The sequence below is a fragment of the Cygnus atratus genome, chromosome 1 (assembly GCF_013377495.2).
Source record: "Cygnus atratus isolate AKBS03 ecotype Queensland, Australia chromosome 1, CAtr_DNAZoo_HiC_assembly, whole genome shotgun sequence".
Lineage (NCBI taxonomy): Eukaryota > Metazoa > Chordata > Aves > Anseriformes > Anatidae > Cygnus > Cygnus atratus.
In genome coordinates, this window is record NC_066362.1 from 186,921,242 (window position 1) to 186,945,359 (window position 24,118).

At 42.4% G+C, this 24,118-nt stretch overlaps 1 protein-coding gene across 1 annotated transcript in view; it reads left to right on the forward strand.

Annotated features, from left to right (window-relative positions):
• The first annotated feature begins 388 nt into the window (after positions 1-388).
• The window catches only part of FLT1 (fms related receptor tyrosine kinase 1), a 112,073-nt gene continuing 88,343 nt past the window's right edge, over positions 389-24,118 (forward strand). The window contains exons 1-3 of the mRNA XM_035542796.1: positions 389-446; positions 15,091-15,187; positions 15,495-15,715. Of these exons, the coding sequence (XP_035398689.1) occupies positions 389-446; positions 15,091-15,187; positions 15,495-15,715 (376 nt within the window). The remainder of the gene's footprint in view (positions 447-15,090; positions 15,188-15,494; positions 15,716-24,118) is intronic.

The window sequence follows — 24,118 nt, forward strand, 5'->3', positions numbered from 1 at the left end:
AGCTCCCCCGGCGGCTGCCGACGGGCGGGGAGAGGGCGTGCTGCCGGCGGAGGATGTGGGGCGGGGGCGAGGGGGGGTGAGAAGGGGCGGGATGGGGGTGCGCGGCGAGGGGTGGAGAAGTTATAAATCAGCGGGGCCGGGGCTGGCCGGGGATTGATGTCCGCGGGAGGTGAAGCTGGCAGCAGGGCGGACACTCCCTTTCCGCGGGCCGGGGCGGGCGGGGAGGGCTGTGGGGCCGCTGGATGCTGATCCCTCGCCTCGCCGTTATCTCCACCACCGCGGGAGGAACCCGGCACCGAGGAGAGCCCGTCGGAGCCCAGCCGGCTCCTCCGCCTCCGCCTCGCCGCCGCGGGCAGGGGAAGAGCCCTGCGTGGCCGCGGGCAGGACCATGCCCCGCCAGCCGCTCTCAGGGACCGTGCTGCTGGCAGCCGCCCTCCTGCTCGCAGGTAAGGCTCCGACGACCCCCGTTGTCCCCCTCACACCCCTCTCCGGACGGCCACCGGCTAGCTGCGACGTGTCCCCCGCGGGGGTCGGAGGGCACCTGCCCCTGTCCCTGTCCCACCACCCCGGGGAAGGGTCCCGAAGGAGATGCTGGCTGTTTGGAGAGACCCCCCACCCAAATCCCAAGGCAACCCGGGGAGCAGCCGCTCCCCCGAGTCGAGTCCGAGCCGGTGCATCGCGGCAAGCAAACAAGACTCGGCTGCAGGGCAGGCTCCTTTCCAGCCCGCTTTGTTTCCGAGAGTCAGCCTCTCCCAGTCCTGCCCGTTAGGCGGAAAAGGTGCCCGTTTCCTCGGCCAAAAACCCCACGGACCGCTGTCCCCCGACCCGGGGGCATCTCTCGGGGCCGTACCGCGGGCGGGATGGAGCCGCTCGCCGCGCCTGCATCCCGCAAGGCTGCGTGTGCCAGGATGGGTCCGCGCAAAGCTTTGCTTTTCCTCCTCGAGCTGTTTTGTTTGTTTGTTTGTTTGTTTGTTTGTTTCCTCCCGAGTTGTTTTTCCTTTTCCTTTTTTTTTTTTTTTTCTTTTTTATTTTCCCACTTTGAAAGAGGAGCCGGCCCCGCAGGGTCGGAACGCCGCGATGGGAACCGTGTCCCCTTGCTTTGCCTCGCCGGTCACCTGGGAGCAAGGTTGCGTTAGGGTGGTCCCTCGGCACTTCGGGACAGCCCTCCGGGACCAGATCCGCGTCCCCACAACCTTTCCCCGCATGGGGTCCCCAGGTGCTCCCGGCTCTTCCGCGTGGGCTGCGCGCAGCATCTCTGCTCTCGGCGATGCGAGCAAATCCCGAGAGGGGGCGAGAAGGCAAAAACCCGAGCGGGTGGCCGTGGGCTGGGACTGCTGAGCCCCACTGAGCCCCGCTGAGCCCGTGGGAGCGACCCGGGGCCGTGCGGGGCCAGGCGCGCCCCCCCGGGACGGAGCGCTCCCCGGGCGCTGCCGGTGCTGCCCAGGGGGGGAAGCTGGCGGGGCCGCGCCGCCGGGACATTTTCCGGCTCGGGAAGCGCTGATTCATCAACTTTGGTATAGATATATAGGTATTCTTCTTCGTCGTCGTCGTCTTCTTTATTATTATTTTTTTTCCTCAGGAAAGTGCCGATTTCCCCACATTATTTTTCTCTGCCAAGGAGGTTCCTGTGCCCTCCTTGGAGTAACACTGAAATAGACACAGGCATGGGACACCCACCCTGGCTACAGGAAACGTGGGTTCAAATCCTTGCCAGGCTTCCTTCACAGCTTGAGCTTGAACTTCAGTGTCCCTCTCCCACAAGGGCTCCCGCGGTGCCGAGCCGCGCTGGGGCACTGGCTTCCTCTTTCCTGTCGGAAAGGTTTCCCATTGTGCAAGCTGTGGCAAACCCACTGCCCTGGGAGAAGGTGGACTCCGTGATCTGAGCTGTACGAGACCCTGGTTCACCTTCCTGTTCCAGGGACTGTCAGGGGCATGAGCACCCTATGCTAAATCCAATGGGAAAAACCCGGTTTGGTTAGGGGAAAACCTTGGTGTTCTGGATGTTCAGCTGTGGGGACACACATCCCGGGGTCAGCTCAGGGCCAGTAGGCACTGGAGACGAGCTTCTCTGCTGTTCGGCTGAGTGTCTTTGCAACTGGTTTGCTGGAAACTTGTATTTCTTTCCTCCCTTGAAACTATGAGAGATTGAGCTCCAAGTCAGAATTCAGACTCTTCCAACCTCTTTGATTTTTTTTTTCCTTTCTTTCTTTCCTTCTTTCTTTCTTTCTTGGAAAATAATCCTTGCACAGGTTTGGTTGGACATCCCATACTGGTTGGTCATGTTTCTTCTAAGTCAATAGTAAAACGCTCCACACTTGCATCAGCGTGGAGCATTTCAAAGCTATTGGTGAAGTGGTGGGATGTTATGTGCTATGCGTCTTTCTATGTACTTCTTCACATCTCATGTTCCTTCACTGCTTACCCGAAACTCTTACTGAGGCTGTTCAGCACTTCCCCTTTTAAGTGTTCTTGATGGACTACTCTTGTACTTCAGTCTGCGGGTGTCTGCTGAGCTTCCATTTACTGATAGGTACCAGAGAAGATTCACAAATGAGTCAGTGGTTCAGGAGTTACCACAGAGAGTTTCATAAGGAAGTGACAGAAAGAGATCTTTTAGCTTGTTTATGGCTATTTAGTAATTCAAATTTCCCCAAAGCAACATGCAAATTACAAACCGTAAGAGTTCCCATTCGAGAAACGAGATCTGCTTTGACGTGGGAGTGTTGGGCACTTCAGCCCTCTGGTATTTCTATGCACATTTGCGTTTTAGCTATCAGGGAAAGAACAATATTTTTTGTCTCTGTTTTTCACAGTTCTTGCGTATGTTTCCTTTATAGTTTGTATATATGTACTCCACAAATTATATTGCACACATTTATGCTAAAGACTGGATATGTAATGGTCAACATAAAAACTTTGGTGCATTATTTAGGTTTGATCTCCCAACTGCAGACTTTATATCACAACAGTTTCAATCACTAATGCTTGGGAATGTGAAGGACTGGGTTTAAACCTCAGAAAGATCAGATTCTGCAGGCTGGATCAAGGATTATGTGTCCTCTTTTCCAGAAACTAGAGACAGATAAATCAGCTTTATTTCCAGCTGTCAACACACTGGCAATACCTCACAATTAGTGGCTAGAAGATAAATAGAATCTATTACAATCTTATCTGTGGACGGTGCTATACAAACCTGAGTTATTCCAGTTGGAAGTAGATCATCAAAATCTCCAGCAAATGATGGACTTTTCAATTTCATGGTCAGCTGGAAAAAATGAAGGAAGAAATTCCAGGTCAAATCTAAACAGCGTTGAGGTTAATTTCTTACAATAACTAACCTGACTTCCCTGAAAATGCTGTTAGATTGAAGTTCACATGTTAAGGTTTCTATCTGATTTGACTACTCAGCTGAAACAGCTGTGCAGATGCACAGCTACAGTGGTCTAACATAGGATTAGGGCTAGAAATCTCAACAGAGTGCTGAAAAAATGGTTATTCCAATTCTTCTGGATCTTCATGGAAATTGGGCTCCCTGAAAAATTTCAAGCTACATTCATGTTAGGCAGAGGAGTTAGATGCTGTTGTATAACAGATTTTAAAAAAGATGCATGTACTGGCATGTTTTTTGGCATTACTAAAGAAAATCACTTGCATCACTTATGAATGCTTTACCAGACAGGTGCTTTCCTCATAAACTCTACAGAATTTTAGATTTCTTCCTTTTATAGTTGGTGTAATCTGGAGCAATTCCTTTGGGCTAAGCTAGCACTTTCCAGCTTTATGGTTCATGCATGAGGAAATCCGGACTTGGCATGTGCCTTCACGTGTGATCTTCACATCTAGAAGCACTCAATATATTTAAAACCTAAAAAAATCATTACTGGGGAGATTTGGAGATTTGTTTGGTTGTGGTTTGATGGTGCTTTTTTTGGATTTTTTTTTTTTTTACATGTGAACAATAGCAAACAAGCTGAGCCTATTTTTGTCAGAAGCTTCAAAGACTCAAACCAGTAGCCCTTCACACTGTGTGGGTGTATAGGAGAAAAGGAAATTGTCCAGATTTTCATGGCAGTTGCTGAGTCCTTACACTTTAATGTGGTTTGGAAACTTCAAGCACAAATGTTTATCAAGTTGCTAGTTTTTGTGTCCAACTGAGATTGGGAAAGGAAGAGGCTCAGCAGATGAAGGTTAAGGTTCGGTGTCTCAAAAATACGTATCCAGTGGGGCAGTAGTGGGGCTTTATCAGCAAAACTCCTCCTTTGAATCCCCTAAAAGTAGGGATTGAGGCTTCCTGTTGCAGCCCCAGAAGGCATGGAAAACCAGACTGCTGCAAGAGTAGCTTTGCTGCGAAGAATGGGATGCTCAGCCACCACAGCCACCTCTGCTCTTGGAGGCAAGCCTTTCCCCTTGGTGGGACACCTTCAAGCAGCAACCTACTCCCTTCAGGCGTGCTTCAACTTCTTGTTCTACTTCTCCCCCCCAGCATCTTTTTTTTTTTTCTCTATCAGTATTTGTAAGAGCGTGTGGAAACGTTTCAGTGCATATTTGAGCATGAATTCCACCCGTGGACAGCACCAGCCTCTTTTTCCCTTGGTCCTTACGATGCATCCTTACTACACAGTCCTTCAAATGGGAAACAACCTTCCCCAAGCACTCCTGGCTAGGAATGGCCTGACTTTTTATTCCACCATGTGGGAACTGCTTATCCTAGAGTTGGTTCAGGGATGGACAGGAAGGTGCCCACAGTTTTATCAAGATGCAGAAGTTCAGTTTCATTCCGCTGCGGCTGGAGGTCAGCACTGCAAAAATCCCTGTGGTTATATCGTGCCTGTTGTGACTGACAGAACGAATTCATGCTGGAGCTAAGCAAAGTTGTAACAGATTGAGAAATACAAGGGTGTGGGAGAAAAGATTAGAAACTATATGTCAGAGGCACTATTGCCTGAACCTTGAGCCCTGAACCATCAGGATGTATGGAGAACTTGGACTGGGACTGTAGATGACTACTTCTGTTTTATGCCATGTTTGGTGATGTTTGCGCTTGTTGGCTTTTTTTTTTCTTTTTCTTTTTTTTTTTTTTTTGGTGGCATGTTGGGTAGAGATGTACCACTTTTTGATGTGCCACTAATGAAGATGAGGAAGATGATCTTGCTGATGATGCATCTGTATTGCTCAAGATGGTGATTGATTCTTGCACAACAGTTAACCAATATATTCATCATCTTTCCCAGAATTTGATTTGGTTTCCGTTAATGGAGAAGAGAATGGTTCATGCTCAGATGACATGATTTTACTGTCACTGCTGTTTTTCCATCAAATCAACTCCACCGAATAGCAAAACTGTTTTGTCCATACCCATGGTGTTAAGTCACCCAAAGACAATCCAGCATGATGAGATAGACATAGTTTTACGTTTGTGTGACTCCAATATTTCTCTAGATGGTAGAGATACTCTTCTAGCATCCACTGATCCGTGACCCTAAGCCCTCTTATTAAAATCCCTTTTAAGTTTTATTCCCACCTTTGGAGCTATTGCCTTGAAACAAGGTGTTCTTTACCGCTATAGCAGCTGGAGGATGAGGAAATGCTTAGGAAGAAGCTGTTTCCAGGATTTCAGTGGGTTGAAGATGCTGTGGCAAAGCAGAGCCGGGGACCTGTGAGCAGATGTCCTCCCCTCCTCGGAAGTTCCCTTGGGAAGCCCGTGCCCTGGGAACAGGACCCCCTGCTCAGTGCGTGGGGAGCGGCAAGGGATGAGCACAAGGGCGCTTTGTGAGAGGAATTCCACAGTTTCACATAGCTCACTTAAGCGTCCTTCCTGTGGGATTCTTCTCTGCCATGGGATGAAGGAATTTGTTCCCTTTGTTCCCATTGTCGTTCCTTCATGGAAAAACCTCTCGTCAGGGTCACTGCGGACCAATGTTAACAGAGGCGTGAGAGCTGCCATCCCGGAACAGACAAGGGCTCTCTGTAGCTCCGTGTTGTGTCTCCGGTGGTGTCCAACATCTGGACTTCAGGGGACATTCAAGAAACCTTGCAAGAAAAGTAGTTACCTCATAACATTCTCTAGAGATGATTTTTTTTGGAAGTGCGATCCAAAACCCACTATGACTTACTAAGAGACAGTAGGTCTCAGGGTCAAGGTAATAAACTAGAGTCTGACAAAATTTAGGTCTTGTCTATGTTTATGGAAAATGGATATACCATTGTGAGATTATATTGCATTATGCTATATAATATAGAGAATTTTCTTCTTTTCTTATGCTGGTAGTTTGGGGTGGAAACTTACTTTTCTTTGTTCTATGCAGCACTGTAATTCATATTTGTCCTAATCTATAAGTACTAATGGTTATAATTTCTCAGTGTAAATTGAGCCATAGACATGCTTGCCAGAAACTTTCTGCATGTGTACCTACCATAAACTTTGTATTTTACATGACATTTAACTGTAATAAGGGTTTAGCCTCTTGACCCATTCATCAAGATGCACTTCTTGCATGCCAAAAAAGCCAAACACGGTCCAATTTTCTTCATTAGTGTTGTCCTCACCTTGGCTGGTTTAAAATCCACAAGCCCACCAAGGCCAAATGGAGCAGTGACCTGTTTCAGACAAGCTCTCAGGCTAGTCCTCAGGCCAGCCCTTGGCAAGAAAGATGCCTTCTGTAATGAAGAAAGATGGAGGGTGCACTCTGCATTAGCTATTTTCTTTTATTTTGTACTCTGTAACTCTGTTTTATAGGTTGAAGTAGGGTGGATGGAAAGTCAGTTTCAACTCCATTTCTTTTTGTTTTTTCTTGGAGCGTTATAGGACAGTTCAGCTGTAACGATGGAGCATCGGAAATAATAATTGGCAGCCTTGAGCAAAGTGGAAATCCTGCAGTTTGCTCTAAGTTTTATACAATTTAGTTCTGAATTTATTCCTGTGTGCACAGCTTAATGAACAGTACAGTCCCAAATGGATTTGGTAGGCCTGTGCTGCCGGCTGAGCTGGCAGATTATTGGCAGCCAGGCAGTTTGTCTGCTCAGACTTCTATATGAATCAGTCTTCATGTTCAATCCCATTTTATTGCTGAGTTTGTCTTGCCAGAGAATCTGCAACAAGTCTTAAGTATCAAGTTGGTAAAGAAATTGAATTGGGTCAAAAAAATTTACCCCCTTATCTCCTAAACATAGGAATTAAAATAATTTCTGTGTGTGTTTTTATTATGCTCGCTTTGCCTTTATATCTGATCAGTACTTTCCTACCCCACTAGTTAATGGGATAAACTTTCCTCAAAATGAAAGTATTGAACTGATGGTTATGTGCTGGTACCTCTCAAGGTAGAATTGGAGCAGAGGGGCAGGGAGCACAGACAAGTGTCCGCACATGACAGATAGACCTGGTCGCCCACTGCACATATTGTGGGTAGGGCCATGCAGGATCCTGCATGCAGCATGGGCTTAGTCATGTGTGGAGTTGTGAAAACGTCCTCCCGGGTGAATTCCAGTGGCCAACCACACAGCATCACCATCTGGTAGAGAGACAACAACTTCTCTTCCACAATGGCCTTAGCTGGTTTTCCAGCGATGGTCCCATTGGGGGTTGTACTGGAGGCATTAGGTTATTCATTCAGATTCACACTTCCAATTTCATATGCTCAATGGGGAAAAATGTTTTTGACCACGGCTGATTTTACTTTGCTAAAGACTTTCTCTTTACATAGCCAATGAAACAAGAACCTTTGCCATGCTACATGGTGGCAAAAGTGCTTATTTCAGATGCTAAGTGTCTAGATGTTATTAGATTGAATGGGTAAAAGATGAACTAAGATTTTTATTTATTTATTTATTTTTCTCAGGTTCCCTGAATATTGAATTTTGAAATTGATTTTAACAGGCTTTGGTTTTAAAGTGCCTGTGACCATGCACAACCGTCACCTGGTAACTTTAGGGCAGACGGGACACAAGGTTTTGGTGGGCTGGTGAAGCAGGTGCTTTCAAGCAGATATTGGGGCACAGTGCACTGAACAGCATCGTGTTGGCCATCTTTGTGGCTTTCCAGCTGCCTGGCTATGACAGGAAATGGTAGTGCTTTCAATCGGTTGTAACCAGAGTCACATTTATTTCAGATAACCAACTGTGGTTTCAGTCTGTTACATTTCTAGACCTAAATTTCTAAAAATCTAAACGAACAACTGAAATAAAAAGGCTTTACCACAGGCATCTGTAAACACTAAGCTGAGCCTTACTTATCTAGCATGAAATACCAGCAAAATATTTGGCAATTGAGTGGCAAATATTGGGGGAATATATGTTTGTTTATATTTACAGCTATTGGCCACATTGGCACGGTAGTGTGTGCTGCTCAGATGCACTAATGAAGTGCTATCAGAATTGTACTCGCTCTATTTTTAGGTACCCGGTGTTATGCTTTGCCTCTGTAGCACCTAATCCTGTATCAGTGTGTTTACACATCTGTGCACAGTAATTGCATACATGCAGTAAATAAACTCTTATCACTTGCTCTGAGGTCCAGTACTGAGTGGGGAAGGACACTGGCTGAAAAACTGGACACACACATCTTTCTGTGCCTGTGAAGACATTTCTTGGTCAGTAATGTGTCCATTTGCCCTGCTGTCACTTTTAATTCCAGGGTATGGAGTCAGGGTCAGGGCATTTTAGCCTGCACAAGACTCTTCAAGTCTACAGTGATAAACCTGATGCTTTTCAGACTCTGTTACAATACGGTATCATAAAGGATCCCAGTTCTTTCATCCATTAACCTATACATTTTCTTGGCTGGATGTTACATCCCAGTGGTACTTTGAATTCTTAAATTATATTTGAGATTCATCACTCTCAAGTATTCAATTCAGAAATCACTGGGTGTGTGTTGTGCAGAAAATCAGACGAGATAATTGGAATGTCCCTTCTGGTCCTGAAAGGGATGAATCAACAGATTGATGACTTTTATGAATCAGTGCATATTTTGTTAGTAAACAGCTTTTAACAACTTTCTTGATCTTGAAAGCACTGTGAACACATTTCAGTCACAGAGGAGGCATGTGCCAGTGATGGATCTGTTGAGAAGTGAGACAGCATGAACCATTTCTTTTGCCCGCAGCGTGTTTCTCTTTGCCAGCACACGCAGAGCCTCTCTTTGCACCAGAGCAAACAGGAAACAGGGACAAAGCCACTTATGGCCCATGGACCCATGTCTGTTAACCCTTACAGGTCCCCATGGCCCCGGATTGCCCTGCAGAGTTCTGCTTGGACCAAAATAGTGGTTACATTTTGGAGCTTCAGATCATCAGCCTCCTCGGCTGGACAATTATCTTGTGTCACAGGCATACCTCCATGCTCCCTTGCAGATAATCTGTCCTGGTTTCTCTTCTGCCAACTGCAGGTGTGGCATTTGGATTTGCTTCAGAGACGTGCTGTGCACCTAGGTGTACGAAGGACTGTGAAGCTTCCTTCAGAACGGGGGCCTTGATGGCACCTGAAAGACCTGGAGATGCTGCTCTGACCCTCAGGGTGGCTGATGGTTTGGCACTCTAAGACTTCCCTGGAGGCTGCTTCTCAGTGTAGGCAGTGGATACAGTGCTTTTACCTCTGCGTGTAGGAGCCAGACCCAGTCAATGCAGATGAGGTGGGGGATATTGCTGCCATGGGGAGGGACAAGTAGCTTCTTCCCAGCTACCAGCAGTCACAGAAGTAGAAAGCTTCATTTTCTGGGGTGATGCCTTCTCCCTCTTGTCCTGTGGAAGGAACAGGCTGGACTTTCACATTTGGGGCAGGAAAATAATCATTTTTTTTTCCAGTCACTACTGAAACTTTGATAGAATTCTGCCTGGAAACTTTGTTGCAATTCTTTCTTTCTAACCGCAACTATTGAAGCTGATGGGAATTTCAGTGTTGATTAAACTAGGAGGAAGTGTTGGTCAATACTTTTCCTTATGGGCAGATGTAAATTACAACTTTAAATAGCTCCTCGAAGTTCACCACAAGTTCATTTTTCTCCCTTTCTTCTTCTTTTTATTTATTTTTTCTTTTAATAGAATGATACGGCATGATGATGTTAAAAAAAAAAAAGTTGTATTTAACCATAAAATGGCCTAAAGTACCTTTAGAAGAGATGGTAATACAGTATCTCACAAAGAACCCTGAAATAAAGAAAACTACCACTATCTCTAATTTTACAAAATGGAGTAAACCTATTCTCTGCATATGAGGTTAGCTAGTGGCCATATTCTGCTTAAGGTGCTTCAGATCAGTCAGTTCGTTTTCACTGGGGCACAATGAAGGTCAACCCTCTGGGTGACTACCATGCTCCTAACCATTTTGGCCAGACCCTGTGGTTGCTTATTAGTTGCACACGTGTGGGTGTCACCATTCCCTTCAATGAGATGACTCACAAGGAAATGCTCAGAAACAAGAGTGAAGTCCTGGGCTGCATTTGAACCGAATGACCCACATTTTAAGGAGCACAGAGAGGCAGAGAGGTGAAGACCCTATTAAGAAATCATGTGCATTCCCTTTCTACTTTGAGACTGTCCTATACAAAAGACATTTTTGCTGAATGTGCTTGAAAGAAGGAAATTATATTTGTTGGTAAAAGTTACAAAGGATCAGTTATGTTTAACAAGCTTCAACACACGTGCAACCTCAACAATGACCGAAACAATTACTTCTTGATGGATAACTTTATTGCCCACAGATGGCACTTTAAACCCAGAAGGTCAGACTCCTTGTATACACTGAAGTTGCAAAGATAAACTGATCATTCTCCTTAACATCTCGTAGTGCAGGGGAAAAAAGATCAGTCAACATGTTCAGGATATCTGGAGTGGCTGGAAAATCACTTAGCCTCAAATTATGAAAAAGAAGTTAAAGACCACCAAACGTGTTAACCTCAAGGCAGTTTCTAATAACTTGTAATGTAGTATTTGTCTTTAAATTAAGACATAGAGCTGGATTTTGGGTTTACTTTCTTTAGCCAAAGGTAGCAGAAATTTTAAGTTTTAAAAGGAAATTCAAAAGTAGAAGCTGGAAAAATCAGAACAGAGGTAACGATTCAGAACATGGGCCTGATTTTGAGTTCAGCAGATCTATCCCTTTAAGAGAAACCAAGGTTTAGTGGAAGGTACATCACATATGCATGGTTACTTGGTTATCTGCAGAAATGAACTCACACATCATACTGGGAAAATATATACAGGTTCACTTATTTTATCTTTTTTTTTTTTTAATTACTTGTAATCAGTGGTTTTGGTTAACAAATAATTAGAATTTGTTTACTTAATTCAGGAAAAACACTGCCTTTTATTGCAAGGCAGAAAATAATTAAAGAAAGTTTGTTATTTTGGTCCTTAGCAAATTACAGGTTATTCCTCTGCTTTCTGAAAATATTATTTTTCCTTCCCTCATTTTATATAGACTAACTTCTGCAGTCTAAATTGATGTTTGCTTATTAATTAAGGAAGCCTATTGTCTGACTTTCACATGTATCTAATAAGCCTTCCGAAACAAAAAGAATATGCAAAAAAAATCACCCCTTCCCCTATGGGAGGAGATTCCTCAGTTATCAGGATTAATTAGTTCCCTGTTATCACACGAAAAGAAGTTGCACCCCCCAATGTAGGTCAGTGTGAGGGTAGGTTGCTGATGGTCGCCTAGTGACAGGCATAATGATAAGTGAACATGTCCTGTTGAGCCATGACCCTTCAGAAAAGACAGTGTCAAGTAAAACATCCAGAGAAGACTCAGAGAAGGTATAACCCACTTCTAAATATTGACAGTAGGAATTTCCTTGCTATTCTCCTTTCTTTTTCTTTTCTGGTAAGCATGTCAAACTCCATTGCATTTGTACTGTGCATCAGTTTTGTAGCATTTAAAAATTTAAGGAAGCTAATAACCCATGAATAGATAGGATGTCAAATAAAGCTATTTTACTTCAGACCTAGCATCTTTGCTGGTAAAAATACTGTCCAGCATACTTGCAAAAGAACTAATATTGGCCAGAAATAAGATCTTTTACTTCAGATTTTTGTCAGTGGAAAACTAAATGAATGAACGTATAACAAATCTGATATGTCATGCCAAAAGCTAGGTCTTGAATATTGATATGATTAAGTACTGGAGTTGTGTCTAAAATGTGCTCGAAATCCATGGTGAAACTCCAGCTTGTATCAATGGGAGCAAAGTTAGACAAACACTAAGCACTCCTTACGATCCCACCCATAATATTTACAAATACTGTGGTGTCTTTTAGATACACGTAATACGTGTAAAAGGGCAAAAGCTTCAATATTTATCCAGCATATCTTGCTTTCTTTTTTGCCTACAGGATGAGGGTGAAAAGATTTTTTTTTTCTTTTCATTCGATTTTAATAACTCTAAGGCAGGTCTTCTGACATGCACACTACCAGGCTGTCTTGTTCTGTATGCTTAATTTAAGACTCATCTTGAGATTTTCACGTGGACTTCTTATATCAACGTAGAGTTACCAAGAGAGAAGTCTGTAACCATTATAATGTTTTCTTGCCATTCACCTTTGGCAGACTTTGGACACAACTGCAGCCCACACTCCCAGGGCTGGTCTTCTGCTCCCAGCACGGCTCAGGCATGGTCATGCTGGTGCCTGGCTGACTTTGCTCCTGGGCAGGGTGCTGCTAGTGATGTTGAGCAAAGCCGAGCACTCAGCTCAGAGATTCTCAGCCTCCAATGCTAGGATGACAAGAGAAGTATAAAGGAAATGCAGGAATGTGGTAGTTTCATGTCGGATAGCTTAGTTGGAGGGCACTCACAAACCCTGTCAACCAAAGAGCCTGAAGCTGCCTGAGCTCTTGTAACGTCTTATCTCAAGTTCCCAGTGTTTACCTTTAGGGACATTACTACAGAACTGAAACTCAGTAGGCTCATAGACCGTATGCATCTACAAGAGACCATCCCCTAAAAACACAATGCACTGTTTGGCAGACCCAACACTTCCGAGTTGAGATCCTTAAATGGTAGGTGAGAAAAACATGTGCTTGGAATATATCACATAACAAATTGTTCTTCAAAGATTTGCTGTCTTTTTTTCTCCCCTGTTAGCAGCGGGAAGAGTATATAATTTCTAGTTAAAAGTATGATTGTCTAGACAAATCACAGAGGAAGTCTGTGTATTTGTACAGTATCAGCATTCAGTTTCTGTTACATTTGTGGTGAAGTTCAAAGAATTGCTTTGTTCTGAAAACTTGTTTTGCTCTTGCTTGAAGCCTGTTCAAGTGAGCTATAACTTAGTTTACGTCTATGTTTAAGTGTACTTTTTAAATCTTCTTTTGTACAAGCATGGATGTTAGTACATACAGGAGCAGCATGACAGCCACAGCCACAGTAGGAAATACTTACTGACAAATGGAGCACAGCTGATGCTTCCAAAAAAGTTAAGTAAGAGCAGATGAGGGCCGTGCTTCCTTACCTTTTGTACCAAGTCTTCGTAGTTTTAGCATCTCTCTCCAAAAATGTAGACTTGGCTTCTAGGCCTTTCTTGGACTGAACGAGCTCACATCTCAGGACAAAGTTTTGACATTCAGCAATAGATGTATCTTCAGATATGTCCTCAGATGCATATACTGCAGGGTGAAAGCTGCTGAATTTGGAGTAACTGACTTGGGAAAGTTTATACACTCAAAATTTAGTTGCTCACCGCAACCAGAGGTGGTGTCTCAAAGTTCCTTCTACAGTCAATGAAAAGAGAGAGGCCTTTCCAAAGGTGATTCATAGCAGCCACACAAGGATTAGTGATGTCTACTGTGTTTGGTACATACAGCTGTTCATATTCAGCTGTGGTAGGGATCTCTTAGAAGTGCTTAAAATAACTAAACTCAAACTGTGCTTGACTGCGTTGTAGGGGAAAATCCGCAGTACCCTTGTTTACACGATGCTGCTTCTCTCATATGTTGACAATGAAATACTTTCTCTTGGAGTAAAGTGCTCTGGGGCACTCCTTGATCTTCTCTCACAGTACTCAAATCTTCACAAATTGCATTTGGGGTTCAGATTTAGACTTAAACTGGTTTTCAATGTTTCAAAATATTTTCTTATGTTCCTCGCTTCTGGAACACTTTGCTGTTGGTGCGAGGGCAGTGGGATCAAGGACTGTTTCTTCTCTAAGGCATGCCTTTCTGTCTGCTTGACACAAAAGCTTTTCTGGCCATAGCCCGTTATGGTGCAAAGATAAGACATTATGCCTTTCTAGCACTTGCTGGTTTAATGCAAGGAAAGGTCCTGTGGTCCTTTAGACTTCTGACCATGATGCTTTTTCATAGACTTCCTAAAAATTGCCTTCACATCACTTGTGATAAACCTGCCTCAATGTTTCAAACATCCTAAGCCACCCTGCATTATACTGGGTACCCAGGGTGTCACCCATCACACCAGAATGGTCTGGCCATGACTGGGGCCTTGTTGTCCCCAATAAGCAATGGGTCTGATCTGGAGGGTGCCTTGAAGTTTTACTTAAAATTTACTGCAGAGCTGTCCAGTTGCCTTTTGACACCACTTTACCATAGGGAAGCCTGAAGCTAATGAGTGACTTTAGGTAACAGTGCTTTGGTCAGGAAGGGAAGGTCCTGAATCCACTTTGCCTCCTTCCAAAGCAGTTCCAGCTTTGCAGTGAGTTTTCTGAGTGGGAGTTCTGTATCTCAGAGGTCAATATGTGGCTCTTGCTGTGATTGTGTCTGTCTTTTGCCCTTCCCATTCAAGCAGATGCCATGGTAGTGCTTCCTAAGGAAATGCAGCAGCAGTGCTGCAGGACACACTTCCCTGGCTAGGTGTGCAGCCACAGGGTCCTGAGCTTCATGGTACACACAGCGAACAACTTGAGAGCAATGTTGTTGACCAAAACTTGCATAGCTTCCATTTCTTCTTTATTTCCTGAGTAATTCTCATTAGAAAGGATATCAGTCCTGAGTCAGGACAGCAGGATTTTGCCCAAAGAAAAGGTGTATGTGTGGTGAGGGGGGCATGCCTTTGCTTTGCTTTCTCCTTCCAGTATAACATCATAAATGTGAGCAGATTGGGAGCTGGATGATTCGTCATTGTTAATGACTTTCTTCTTTGTTTTTCTAGGATCTAGTTCAGGATCAAAATTAAAAGTTCCTGAGCTGAGCATAAATGGCACACAGCATGTTGTTCAAGCAGGCCAGACTTTAAATCTCACATGCAGGTAACCAGCTGAGCTGGCTTCTGATAATTTGGCTGGGAATTCATACACCTGATACAAAAAAAAAAAAAAAAAAAAAAGTAACTGAAATTAGAAAAAAATGAAACCTTATGTTGTGGGGAAAGGTGGGGAGTGAACTTCAATGGCAATTGTTTAGTAGTTCTTTGTTGTTTCTGTTGTTGTTTTTGGAAAACAAGATAAAAGAGAGCCCCAGAAATAGCCTGATATAATAAAAAAGAAAGCTTGGGAACTGGAGCTATATAATTGCAGCCCAACATAATTGTTTCTGCTTCCTTATCTGTATTTGCAGGGGGGAAATGGTTCATTCATGGTCTTTGCCTGAAACTCTAAGTAAGGACAGCAAAAGGCTGAAAGTAATTAAGTATGCCTGTGGAAGGAATGGGAAGCAGTCCTGCAGCAGTCTGACCTTGAGCAGAACTCAAGCAAGTGACACTGGAAACTATAGCTGCAAATACCCAACAAGTGCAGCGAAAAAGAAGAAGGAATCTACAGTCTACGTATTTATTAATGGTAAGATCGTGTTTTTTAACACTTCTTGGTACTTTCATTTCAGTACAGCAAAATGGATAAAAATGAACATCAGCTGTGGTTAAATACAGGGTTTTGAATGATATTTCCATCCTTGGAAAATGTCATGTTAATTTACCAATTTATGTATAAAAACTGCTTTCTCAGAGCTTCCAAATGCAAATGCTAGTGTTTTCTCTGTTACAAAAAAAAAAATGAAGAAGGAAGAAGACCAAATCCAGCCAGTCCCCTGGAGTAACTAGAACTCCACATAGAAGTAGACTAGAAGTGACTTTGTGTAATGGGTATTATAGAAATCTTATCTTAATCCAACGATGACTGATGAAAACCATTTTTCTGGTGCAACATCCACTTCAACCTGTCTGTATAAGACTGTACATTTCCAGATAGCTGACGGACACCAAAACTGTCTTGCTAGATCACTGAATTTTCTCATGCTGTAGAAAATTAATATTTGCATGCAAGTCACATTCATAAAAGTACTCTGCAGTTCATGTTACACCAATTGTAAAAATCTAGAATAATTGGATTCAAACCAAATACAGAATTGTGTTCAGCAAACAAGTATTGTGCAATATATGGGAAATGCTGGAATTAGGTCAGTTAGGCTATAACAGAAATTACTTTTTGATCCTGTTTTCTTCCAGGATATCAATCAGATTCTTCTCAAAACAGCTCAATAAAAACAATAATAAAGGAAGAAATTATAAACCCTTTAGGGTTTTCATTCAATTTTGTATTATAGCTTGTCTTGATTTTTACAGCAGAAAGTTAATAGGTTACTGTGAGGTATCAGGATTCACAGATTTTGGAAGCCTGTGTTAGAGAGAATGTGCGACTGGAACTTTTCCAAATGACGCGTCTGCTGCTTCTAACGAGTTCTCATCAGAGTGAATTAGCCTTTGTTTTCATTCTGTGACACAAAGAGTGGGACTGGTGCTATGGAAAAACAGAATGAAGTGGACCTTTCACTGCGGTGACAGAAAATAAGATAGCTCTCCCATTATTTGTGTTGCCTTACTGAGAATTATTGAACAATTCATGCTGTTCATCCAACTTTGCTTCATCTGGAATACGCCACAGAGTATTTTCCTCACCCAGCTATTTACCTGTAATCCTCTGGATATCCAACTACTGGTGCATACAAGGAAGCGTGATGGAAGTAGCAGGGAAGCGTGATGGAAGTAGCAGGTTATTAACTTAGCAATCAACATTTACCACTGCCTAGGAAAAATTACAATGTGCTTGGATGACTTTTTTTGAGTTTCCCATCCTGGGACCTTCTTGAACCTATCATCTTGGACCACATCTTTAGCTGAGATCTACCCACAGTCCTCTCTGTTCACCACACGAGAAGAGCAAGGATGATAGTGAACTTGACCGAGAACCTCTCTGCTAAACCTTCTGTAGGATATATTATATGAGATTCCTTCATGTTCCCTTGGTCTCTTTCCCGTTTGAAGTGCTAATTTTTCTGGATCCTGAATTATTGCAAATGGAAGACACAATCAGTCATCCTAACTCTTCACTGCTTCCTGAGCTGTATGTGGCTTCTTTGCACCTGACAGATAGCCTTAATCAGATATATGTGAATCGGCTAATCTGCCTAACTCACATGTCAGAAAAGACGCAAGTCATTAGAGAATAGTTTTTGGTCAACCCCTACCTTCCCCCAAATCAGTTAAAGATAAGATAAAGTGCCTGAGTGCCTTAATTACGTTGATTTTTCAAGGACAGTTATTAAATGTTGATGTTGGTGTTGAAATAGGCTTAGACTGTGTTTTTCATCCTACTTTACTTGCCAAAAAGGGATAATCCTGTATTAAGCTTAGACATCTTCAGCTTCTTAATTTTCAGTATTCGACAATCTTTTTGTTTGAAAGCCAATTTCTTAACAGTTAAATGTTGATTGTGTCCTACTAAGGACATATAAAAGTATGGTAATCTACTGATGACAAGGGAGGCTGTGATGCAGCTGCTCATATATGGACAGTTGAAAGTGTCACTCTGTCCCAAGATGAGGAAAGGCATATTGGTCCTTCAAAATTTTACAACTTCAGGAAGAAATATCGAGTAGATTGAAAAGAAACAAGATTCAGAGTACCGAAACTCATACTTTCTGATCAGTGTAGCACTAGCATTGGAAAGAAAATACATAAGGAATCTCTTAAAATAAGTTAATGTTTCTGTGAACACACAGGAATTTGATTACCTGGTTTGAGTGGGGTGAAAATGAGAAAAGAAAACGCTCTGTCAAGACTAACTTTCTTGAGTTTAGTTTTATCTTAAAGGGATTTGTGGGTGCTTCGGAAATAAACATTTGTAAAATTTGAATCCCTCCCAGTTTTGTATTGTTTCCTGTAGCAGGACGTTGTGTCAGTCCATTTCCCATATTAGCTGCATGTGGATCACCAAGGTGCCTGTTTCCCATGTCTTAGTATGCTGCAGATGAGAACAAATAGTTACTATTTACAAACACAGAATCCAAATCAGGAAAGCTGATATTGTTTGTACAGGAAGTCATCACTTATTGTTTCAAAAATGATATTCATTTCCGTAATTAGGGTGATACTGAAAATGAACTGGATAAAATTAATTAAATAAATGAAGAATTAATAAACCCAGTAAGTCCTTTGGTTTTGAAATGAGAGCACGCTATTGTAGAAGATGAGCTTCTACAGGTAAAAATAAGATGCAAGGTGATGAGAAGGCGACTGCAAATCTCAAGGTCCCCTGGACGATTTAAAGCATTTCTGAAATGTGGAGTTTGGGTGCTCAAGAACTTGCAGGCTGGTGACTTTTTCTTTCAGGAGCTAGTCCTAACACCACCCTTCTTTCAGCTGGAGAGGTCACTGCTGAGTTGCACAGGGGAGTGAGTGTGCAGTGTGCCCTGCAGCAACTCTTGACCACACACAGCTCAGGAATTGAGACATCAGGCGAGGGAAATGAATTCTCTCAAGAGCCTTGGACTTTGCTCTAAGAAAACTGATGTCCTGACTTCCACCATGAGCCATAGGAAAAATCTGAGTTGAAGCATATGCCTCTTTGCCAATTTATCCACTGTTGCAGACCCAGAGCTGTTTTGTTACACAATTGCAGCCTGGAAGTTAAATGGAAAGATTTGTAATGAATAGTGACTGCATACATTGGAGTAAGACACAGGGAATTTTCTGCTTGGAGAGAGATTATTATGGAATAAAGACATTTAAGAAACACCAGACTATCAGCAGGCTATTTTGAAACCTACACAGACTTCCCTAGGGACAGTCCTCAGGCTTTTCTTTCTGTCTGCCTTTGTTCCAGTAGCTCCAAGACACTCTTATCCAGTTGCTGGAGCTCATTCATTTTCTTTCTTCTTCAAGAATGTGCAGGCCTCTTCATTCTCTACTCTCATCTCTTTCTTCCTTTGCCTTTGATCACCTGTTCCCATGGTACAACAGAGAAAAGCAAATAAGTTCAATTACATTAATATAACAAGCTTAGATTTTTGTGGGAATTTAAACAAAATTTGATTCAAGTTTAAACATTGCTATTTCCTGTGATGAAGATAGCTTTCAGCTATTAATATACAAGAACAATGTTTTAGTTCTTCTGCAGCAGAGAATTTTTCTCTAAATGAAGTTGTACTTGACTTTAGGTATTAGCCCATTGCTTAGCCGCAGTTCTTCTCCTTGTCTCTCCTCACACTCCCATGGTGCATATCATCTGACCACACACTTTTCATAGTAAAGTGATACATTTACTGGTTCTTCAAATGATCACCATTTAAAACATTCTGTTTTAAAAACAGACCTTTGTGCTAAGTCAGTTTTCTGTTCTCTTTCCATACTTGACAGAAAGAAAAAAGTACCTTTTTTCTCCAAAACGAAAATGTCTCCAAATGTCATTTCTCCAAAATGACAGCCCAAAATGAAGGGCTTTAGCATCATTGAATGCTTCAAAATGTAAGCTTTTGAAATGCCAAAACATCCGGGGATTCAAGTGCACTTTCAAACTCTAGAGTTGTATCCAGCAAGTGCTGGAAGTATGATGTCTCCTTGGGAGGTCCAGTTGTTGACAGCTAGCTGTATCCAGCCCCAGAACTGACGTAGATTTAAAGTCTAGCTTGAATAGACTGACTCCTGAAACACCAAAGGTACCATTTTGCAGAACAGGGAGGGCATTAAAAGAGTTACCTGAAAGGGTCTCTAAGATCTAAGAAGCTTCAAAGTCAAAAGAAATCTGATTAAAACACTAGGAAGACAAAATATGCGGAAAGCTAACAGTAAAGGAGAATTTTTTCTTCTTTTTCCTTTTTTCTTCTTCTTCTTCAGACGTAATGTACCAACAGATGAACCTGACAAGGCCTAGGAAACTCTTTCTCTTGTGCCTTTTCTCTGCCTTTGTTTTTGGCACAGTTCTAACCTATGAGCAGTGCTTTTTTGGCTTACGCTCTCAAAGTCATTGGTATGATAGCACTTCTATTATGAAAAGGAAACTAGTTGGAATTAAACTATGTTACAGCTGTATCAAGTATGTGGACACGTTTTTAGTGTCTAATGAGGTTCCTGTTAAAAAACAGAGCCCTCTAAGAGCCTCTGACGTAAATCACCTATAATTGCTGTTCTTTCGAGTAGTGTCATTGCGTGTATATGGACTTCACATCGCACTTCACTGTGTTGGGCAGAGCATGCATGGAAGCTTTGGCAGCATCAAAGGCTGCACACTCAGCTCTCTGAGGTCCTGTTTCCTCACCAAGCCTTATAGCTGCCACTGTAATGGAAATACATTTCCAAGATGACCCATCCTGAAGGAGGGATACAGCCAAAAAAGTGTTTCTAATGACTGTTAGCCGTTCTAGAGATAACTTTCTGAACATAGTAGTTACTGCACTGTGAATTTCCTGGTTAAAGTATTTTTTCTTAAGAGCTTTAACCACTTTTTAAATGTGTGATGGACCTACGTCAATGATAGCATAGTGTAACTAGCCTCAAAGGAAAACAAACAAACCCTGCCTAGAAATCATTGTACAATTATGCTAGCAATGCTTTGTCTCTGAATGTACTCCAGTTATAAAGTATTCCCCTCCTTTTTATTTTTTTTCCCTGACTTCTGTGTTTATTAATTTATAGCTCTTGTTTTCCTTCAAGATTTAGAAATCATTTGTATTCAGAGAGAATTATTTTACAGGCTAAGAAGAGGGAAGAGTGGAAAGTGAATGTGTGAGGTGACATTCACTCTCAGTGTGCAAAGCTCTCCTTGAGTAACTTTTGAACAAGCCTATTAAGTTAGCCAGGATAATAGCAATTAGTCAGGGTGAATCCCTGGAAAGGGAAGGGGAATTTGGCAATTGGCCCATTAGGTTTAGCAAAGTTCACGTCTGTACTTTAGTGCATGTGCATGGGGGAAAAGACTGTTTGGGCTCTTTTAGCATGAAAAAAAAAAAAAAGTTAATAGTGAGCCAGGTGTAAGTATAGGTATTTTGGAAGAGCTTTTTAGGACAAATTTGCAGAGATTTCAAGAAGCTCACACTTCCCTGCAGATATGTTTCTTCCTGCAGATGTATAAGTACTCTGACTTACATAGTTCAAGTTATTAAAAAAAAAAAAAAGAAAAAAAAAAAGGCAAGAACAGTAGCTGAAGTGTGTAGAAAAAAAGCATGAGGCTCCCCATCTTTTCTGAATCTGACTTTTCAGTGTTGGCTTATTTCTTTGTTTGTGTAAAACCCATAAATAGCTTAGACAGGTTACTGATACCAGACATAATATTGCTTGTGTTAAGTCTCTTATCAAGTTTGTATCTGGCTGCCAACCAGCTTAATAAAAAGCTGCTATTTACGTTCTTTAACAATATAGCAAGTGACCTTCGGATTTTCTGATTTCTTGACTTCTCTTTGTGGTTTCATGTTGATTGTAAGTGAGAGATATTGTAAGGAACACAGTCAAACCAGCACACAGTCATTAATTCCAGGCACAATTAAAAATATTCTGAAGTGACTTTTAAAGCAACCTTTGGCATACACAAACATTTTGGCAATCCCTCTTTCACCTCCTTACCCTTGCAAGCAGCTCTGAAACAAAACAAATAAATGAACAAAACCAAAAAAAGGAAGGTCAGCTCACTTAGGTCTTGTACTCCAAATCCTGATGAAGCTGAATGTGTGACTTGGATGTGGTCTTCAAGACTGGTCAATCTACCATGTTCCTCTTATAGGTAGAGCTTTCTGAACACAAATGTGTGTGAAGCTGGCTCAAAGACTGCTGGGGTGGGAGGTTAGGTCATCCTAGATGTTCTCCCAGCCAGCTGGTCAAGGAAGGCTGGCATTTACCTCCCCCCAGAAAGGAATTGGGAGGAAATGTAGCAGCAGCCACTGCCAATGGCTATGATGTGAGGGAAAGAGCAAAAAAGAAGCAAGGAGTGTTGTTATTTGAGGGGCAGAAGGATTCCACTTTGTTGGCATACCCTGCCCTGGTGCTGCTGTGGGTTCAGCTTGAACTGATCCTGGTCTTGAAGCACAGAAAATATCCACGTAAGGCCATTAAGGCAGAAGGAGAATAAAATCAAAGGGAATCAGGAAAAGCCTCCACACTCATTATGAAAACAAAACTGTGCTAGGAAACATGATGCGTATTCCTTTTAATCAAAAGCAGGAAGACATTTGGAGCACTTGGGGCCATCAATTGCCCTCCGGTCCGTGGCGGAAGTCCCTGGTGATGTCAATGGGAGCTCTGCACGCGAATTGTGGGGGCACGGAGTCAGCCCTTGGTGTCCTGGTGCCTTGGCATGCCATGGCAGGGAACGTAGCAAGGAAGGCTGTCGCCAAGATTTGAAGCCTACCAAGAGGAGCTGGGGCATTTTGTTGACTTTTATGCAGCACTTCATTGACTTCTTCAGGCGCAAATGCTAATTTCCATTGAAGAAGAAGGAAAAAAAAAAAAAAAAAGCCTAAGCATGGTGTTTTGTGCTCATTTCCTGTCCCTGCCTTCGGATGGACAGGAATCCTGCAAGGTCTGAGCTGCACAGCCCCCGTGGCCTCGTTGTTGGCATCAGTCAGTGGTGACACTCTGTCTGCAGACAGCACCGGTAATCTCCAGAGCAGCTCTTCCTCGCACTTGTAATGATCTCGAGATTATGATACAGGAAACTACTTTGCAAAGCTTGCTGGTTTTGGGCAGGAGCTCTTAATTTTGTGACAAAGACGAACAAGTCTTCGGGGAGTTGTAAATCCGTTTGTCTGGTGATGTTAAGGGGCAGGTCACCTCTTCCACGGCTGCAGCCCCTGAAAAACAAAAAAGGTTCTTTTCACCATGCTACAAACAGGTTCATTCTTGGTCTTTCCTTGAATCGTATGGCAAAGGAAATGTTAGCCTAACAAGTTCTTAGGGTTTTTTTTATTGCATGCGCATCCTCTATTACTCATAAGTTCCTTTTGCGATCTCAGTGGACATTTAACTCCTATTATTAAGTAAAACGTTGTGATAGTCTTTCATTTGAGAAAATTTGTGCAACAAATTCATTAAGCCTCTTTGGAAAAACTTTTTCAGTACATTTTTGTATATTTAAGATATTTGTCCTTAGGATTCTCCCCAGTATAAATTAGGGTGGAATTTGCTTTATTTCCTGTTTTATGTCTCAAACAAAAATATTTTTGCATATAATAAAAAAGATCTTAAGGGCAGAACAGTTTTATGACACTGGGAAGTGCAGATCATGCTTCTGAAGGAGAAATGAAAGCAATGTATATAAAGAACCACTTGAGTGAACATAGGTCGATGTGCAGAATTCTGGGACCAAAGCTTTAGCAAAACACTACAATTTAAGGTTTTGTAAAGGGTCAATTCTTGCTAGCTTTACTTCTTTCTTTTCCAAGAAAGATTTCCATTGTTACTTGTAAGATTTTTGACTCAGTGAAAATAATAGGATTTGCCTGAAAAAACATTGGAGCTGTAGATAAGCATGGAATTGAGATCTAAATGTTCCACTTTTTCAGGAGTTAAAAGCCAGACCTTATGTGAATTTGGAGGTTGTCTATCTGAACTGTGAGTCAAACCAAACCTCCAGATCTCAACACCTGCAAAGAAGATTTGGAGCCTGAGTCAGTGGCTTGAGCCCCTCTTTGTTAACTGGTTCAAACAATAGCAGCAGCAATGTTCCTTGTTCCCAGCGCAAGCTATTTATGACAATGCCCTTTGTTAAAGAGATTGTTCAAGAGACGGTAAATTACTCTGCCAAGCTTTAGTTATTGAGTTGAACAGAATGAATGTTTTCCTGGCATTTTCATTTACCTTGTCATTTACAAAAGAGACATATAGGTATTGTGATAGTAGGAAGGAGAAGAATAGTTAACTCTTGCTAGTCCCTTTTCTGAGAGTACATGGTTGAAAATATGGCTGAATAATCGTAGTA